A 6,010-nucleotide genomic window follows, 5' to 3' on the forward strand; every position below is an offset into this window, starting at 1 on the left:
TTCCAGGCCAGCGTGAGGGCTCTTTTGACACAGGCTTTTTAATTAGACCATTCTCTCAGATCAGCAGAGGGAGCTGCAACTCTTATCCAGATTTCCGTGTTTAACATCCATCCAAAAAAAAGAGAAAAAGACAGACTGCAGTGCCACCACAATCACTGTCTGGACCAGAGCCTGGGAGCACATGCCCGCCCACCCACAATTTAAAACCCATAATCTGGACGACAAGTGCTGCTTTCAAGGTGAAAACACCATCTTTCCAAAGACATGGAAAGCATTCATTCCTGCAGTGTTTTTTAAAAAAAAAAGAGTTCATGCTCATGTTTTCTTATGCATGTACACCAGAGTGTATCAAAGTGCAGCTTTTTGTTTTAACAAAACAACTTAATTAATATTCCATAAAAGACCACAAAAGATTAGTAATGCTGGGATTCTGCTTTGTAGATTAGTGCTGTGCCAGACTGCACATTTTGGTCGTATCAGTCACCCTAGTATTGAGCCGATACCAATATCGGCATTGATATTGAAATTATCGATACTTTCATGATATTTGTAACAATCTACAAACCACTATTACTCCTGAGATTTTTACCCTTTGGAAATTATAATGATAGTGATCATAACAGAAGGTCTATATTCAATTTTTAATGTTGACTATGTCAAATGATCCAGGGTGTTTACACGGGAGTGGATGTATATCTATTGACTAGTAATTTCTTTCTAAATCTGACACAAAGTTGAATCAGTTAATTTCATCTACATCATAAAACAAGAGTTTACACTTACTGTACAATCCTGACACTTTTTTTAGCTTGGTTTTTGTCAATATCTCCTGCTGCACCTCCAGCTCTTTGTTTTCTCTCTCTCTCTCTCTCTCTCTTTTTTTTTTCATCAAAGGGATGTAACTCTTGGAGGTCTCCGGTGGGCCCCAGTGATAGGCCTCCCTGCCTCTAACATAGTGTTATGCCCAGAAGAGGAAGAGGGCCATAAGATTTATACACCAGTCCGTTCACAGCCCAAATGTGACAGATGAAACACGAGCTGAAAGTCAGTATCTGAGAGATGAAATGTGATAAAAAATAATACAGCCTTGCTTTGATATGCTGCATTTACAGGGGATCTGTGCCCCACTGTGCCCTGAGCTGCTTCACACAAGCTGTAGGCACATACATGCACAAAACCTTGCGAGGCTCCCTAGCTGTATGGAAGGCAAGTGGGAGAATACATCCTACTGGTGGTTTACTATTTCTGCTCCGAGGAGCCTTATACCCTTTTCAGCATTCTATGTGCAGCGTGGTTTGTGTGTTATAATCCACCCAGTGGTATGTAATTAGTGGTCTTTTAATCCAGTAAAAAAAACATTTGCTGTATTGCTCTGTCTGAGTGGTGAAAGGTGTGTGTAACACAAAGCCAAATTCACTCTAAAGTGGAATTTCTAATAATTAAACGGAGTGCTCCTCTGGACCGACTCTACTGTGGCAACCAAGAGCAACATAACGAGGAGGATGGCGGTGTGTGTAGCAACGAGTGAGGTAAATTGAGGACATGGGGGATGGCGAGAGAGTGGCAAAAGATACTGCACAGTGTTTAGGGCATTGCCTTTATACATGCGACACTGAGTAGGAAATCTGCTGAATGAATTAAAAGGGCCATTATGTGCTTAAAATTATATGATGCAGCACTTCTAACCATTTGTGTGTCCCATTTGTGTGTGTGTGTGTGTGTGTTTGGGGTTTACTTAAGTGATAAGAACTGCATCTCTGCAAATGCCTAAAGGAAGCCCTGAAATCCTCCACCTATTTGCTGGATAAAGACAGTCTGTCCTCTGTCAAGGTTTTAGTGCAGCAAGCTATTCCAATGCCCCCACCCCCCGAGTCCACACTCAATCTGTCTGTCTTTCTCCCTAATGAAATAATGAAATTGCTCTCTCTTTTTCCTCCACTCCTCGCTGTTCTGCATGAGCTGACACTTTGCCAGATTCTTTGGTGCAGCAGACTAGCTGAGTCATAAAGGTTTCAGGGCGCCCTGATTTATGGACAGTGATGTGGATGAGGGTGAGGCAGCAGGGAAAAAAACACCGGTGTCAGCTCGCTGATCAAACACAGATGGGACAGCGGACGACCTGCTGACTTAAAAAGCCTAAAACGCCAGCTTAACACAATTCGTTAACACCAGCCTTTGGTTTCACAAGTTACTGGAAATCTAAGGAGACTTTATTGGCTTTGTCATGTTGAAAAGCTAAAAGATTAATGCTTGCCCGATACACTGAAAATTTATTGTGTCGTGTGTTGTTTTTCATGCATTTTAATTGTGGACTGGTGTGTGTTCTTTTTCTTTTTTTTTTTTGCTGAATAAGACCTAAGATGATCCAGACTTGCTGACCGTGCTGGTTTGCTGCAGCCCTCCTCCTCTCAGTCAGTTGTGAGCTGATTTATCGTGGTGAACAGAAGCAAGGCCCTCTGGCTGCCATTTCTGTACTTTTCCATTAACCTCCATTAACATTCTAGTGCAATAGTAGCATTTTGCTTTAAGACTCTGAATGAAAGAAAAAGAAGCTCAGGGGCTAATTAGGAAGGAAAAATTTCCATCCTGACATGTGCAAGTGAGTCACAGGACTTGGACACTGAATATGATTTTCTTTTTATGCGTTTTATTTATGCTAAATGTGACTCGATTTAACACACCATTGCAAATTATTTTTGTATGGAAAAATGAAAATCCAGGAGATAGCTTCTGGTTAAGAAGGCTTCAAGGCTTTATTGGAGTTTAATGCAGCACACGATGGACTTGAAGGCTATTGCACATACAAGGCAGTTACATAAGCATATTTTGGTTAAGGTAAAGCACCAGCAAACATTTCTCCACCAAGCAGAATTCCTACTCCTGACACATCCTGTCTTTGTAAATACATTTTTTTTTTAATCTTTTGCAGAGTGTACCTGTGCATACATGCTTTCAGGTACAAGCTTTCACTCGTGTCGACCACACAGAGGTGAAGGTCACCAGCACTTTTTTAAGATATTTTCATTTGGTTTGAATGAGACATCAGAGCAAATAGGAGCACCAGAGGATTTGGAACATCCTTTTAGCTACAGGCTAGCACTTTGTTTTTAAAATGAGTAAAGTTAGACTTTTTTATCTGTTGTTTTCCTATTTTTCTCTTCAGCCTCTGCTTCCTCTTCTTTTACAGTTTCTTCCTCCTTCTCACCCTCTTCATCGCCCTCTGTTTCTTTCTGTTCGGCATCTTCCTCATCTTCAGGCTGGCCGTCCTCTCCTCCTTCCTCCTCATCTTCTTTTTCTCCATCCTCTGCTTCAGCCTCTTCACAATGAAAATGAGGTGAAGAAAGATAAAAGGTCACATTAGTTTCCCACTACATACACACAGGGACACGCACAGGGGCATACATGGAAATTTACCACACTAACCTTCTGCATCTGCCTCTTCCTCCTTCTCTCCCTCTTCTTCTTCTCCTTCCTTCTCTGCTGTCTCCTCCTCCTCTTCTTCCCCCCCTTCCTCCTGCTCTGCCTCTTCTTCCTCCTTTTCTTCTTCTTCAGCTTTCTCTTCCTCTTCCACCTGCTCTTCTTCCTCCTCTTCGGGAGGGCTAGCCTCTGCCTGCTGTGCTTGGCTTGCAGATATTGTCTCCTCTGTGGGCAGCGATGTAGTATACAGGCGGGAGCTCAGCAGGTATGGAGCTGCAGAGCTCAGCTGAGAATGCATGGAGATCTGCGTTCTTCCATAGGACGGAGCAGAAAACATGGCTTGGGAGTACCCAGTGACAGAAATCGGTCCTGCCACATTCAAACGATTCTCTTCTCCCTCAAGAAGCTTCCTGATAGGATAAAGCACACATTACAAGAAGATGAAATGCCTAATTACCCATTTTATTGTGTATTCCACAATTACCATCCAGTATATAAGACAGTGGGACACTATGTATAAGACACTTACCTGTATGCAGCAATTTCGATATCCAGTGCCATCTTCACATTCAGAAGGTCCTGGTAATCTTTCAAGTAGCGAGCCATGTCATTTTTGTTTGCCCTCAGCTCTTCTTCCAGTTCACATATTGTATCCTGTACAAAGAGAAATGTTATATGTACATAAGTTAAATATCTGCTCTGTGACTCCTCTGAGTAACAGAAAATAACAAAGGATCACTTCTTCTTTTTTTTTTTATCACAGGAAAGAGACAGAGGTCACTGCACTTCCTTTGTTTCTGTGCCTCACCTGCAGTGCAGCAATCTCACCACTCTGTTTCTCCTCCACTTCCTGTAGTTGGTTTTCCAGAGCTTGGTTCATCTCGCGGCAGGCATCAATCTCCAGCATTTTGGCTTTAAGCAACTGGCGGTACTCTCCAACTTCATCTTTGGCACTGCGTGCAGTCTCCGTGGTGCGAGTGGCGCCCACTGTCATGACATTCATCTTGTTGCAGAACCATTCTTCGGCTGACTGCAGGTTGCGCTGTGCCAGCTTCTCGTACTGCACTCGGATGTCACGGAGGGCAGCAGACAGGTCCGGTTTGGCAACCTCCATCTCCACTGACACCTCTGCGCTGTACTGGATTTGGGCCTGCAGCTCCGCAATCTCACTCTCACAGAGACGCTTCAGGAAGGTCAGCTCCTCCAGCAGGGTCTCGACTCGTTTCTCAAGCTCGGCCTGGCCCAGTGTGGCTTCATCTGCTCCCTTCCTGGCATCCATGAGCCTGCCCTCGGCCTCCTCTCTGCCAAGCACTTCCTCCTCATACTGTTTCTGCAGGTTCCTCAGCACATCCTCCATCTGATCCCTGTGGTCCTGGGCTGCTTGCTTCTCATGGCGGGCCTCTTCCACAGCTACGCGGAGCTGGCGGATCTCATGCTCATACAGGGCCCGAATGTTGGATGGCTCCGTCTGCCTTTGCCTAAGCAGCAGGAGCTCAGTCTCCAGCAACTTGTTCTGCTGCTCAAGTTCATGGACCCTCTCAATAAAGCTTGCAAAGCGGTCATTCAGGTCTTGCAGCTGAGCCTTCTCCTGGGTCCTTACTGCTTTGAACTCAGAGCTGACTTGGGCTGCTTGGTCAAGGCGTAGCTCAGGAGCAGGTGCAAGCACAGGAGCAGAAAGAATGGTGGAGTAGCTGGAAGTAGCTCGGGCGTATGCAGGATAACTTCTGCGTGAAGATGCATAGGAAGTTACTGGGGCAGAGTGGGTGGAGTAGACAGACCTAGCTGCTCCCCCTCCACCAGTCCCATATCCTCCGCTGCGCACAACTCCCCTCTTCTTGTAAGCAGAAGAAAAGTAAGGGTCAAAGCCTGCGGAAGCCATGACTAGTGAGACGGGCTGCTCTGTGTCTGTGAATGTTGCCGGGCCGACTGCACAGTGAATCTGCATCACTCTGACTTTTATAGGGCCAGTAATGACTGTGACGTAAGCTTTTTTTTTTTTTTTTTTTTTTTTTTTGTTGCAGGCATGCTGACAGAAAGAATTGATAATAGTGCCAGCCAGCCGGTCTCAGCCAAGGAAGAGATGGGGTGGGTGAGGATGAGTGTAGGGATGGAGAAGGCGGGGGAGAAGCAACGAAAGAGCAACAAGGGACTGCAACACACAGGGTCAGTGAGGACAAAGATGATATACTGTTACACCTAGAAGCTGCAGTTTTCTTGCAGTTCGTCATCAGAAACCCTGACAAAGACCTCATCTCTCTATCACATATCTGTGCAAACTACAGAAGAAAGGGGAAACCATCTTTTAGCCACTGCTTTGCATAATTTTATACAATTTGTCAGCAGTGTCTGAAAAGGTATCAGTGAAATTTCTATTATGATCCAACTATCACAGCAAACGTTTGCTAAGGTAATCAGCTCAGCATCTTGGGGTGCTGAAAAAAGGGTGAAACCCCCCCCCCCCCCCCCCACACACACACACACTGGATCTTCTCATGATTATAGATAAAAGTTTGCCCTCTAGTGGTTGATTGTTTCCCATGCATGTCACAATGTTGATCACAATGTTCAATTTCCAGAACTTCATTTAGACCCT

At 44.8% G+C, this 6,010-nt stretch overlaps 1 protein-coding gene across 1 annotated transcript; it reads right to left on the bottom strand.

Annotated features, from left to right (window-relative positions):
• Positions 1-2,728: 2,728 nt before the first annotated feature.
• On the bottom strand, positions 2,729-5,343 carry neflb (neurofilament light chain b). The gene is made up of 4 exons (XM_085293710.1): positions 4,226-5,343; positions 3,947-4,071; positions 3,424-3,827; positions 2,729-3,316 (listed from the first exon to the last, which is right to left on the bottom strand). Exons 1-4 carry the CDS (start codon positions 5,294-5,296, stop codon positions 3,123-3,125), a joined length of 1,794 nt encoding a protein of 597 aa, XP_085149836.1. The 5' UTR covers positions 5,297-5,343; the 3' UTR covers positions 2,729-3,122.
• Between the last annotated feature and the right edge of the window lie 667 nt (positions 5,344-6,010).

This window comes from Mchenga conophoros, linkage group LG12 (assembly GCF_057382185.1).
Source record: "Mchenga conophoros isolate Kocher_MC1m ecotype Shallow Benthic linkage group LG12, M_conophoros_male_GT1.1, whole genome shotgun sequence".
Classification (NCBI taxonomy): Eukaryota; Metazoa; Chordata; class Actinopteri; order Cichliformes; family Cichlidae; genus Mchenga; species Mchenga conophoros.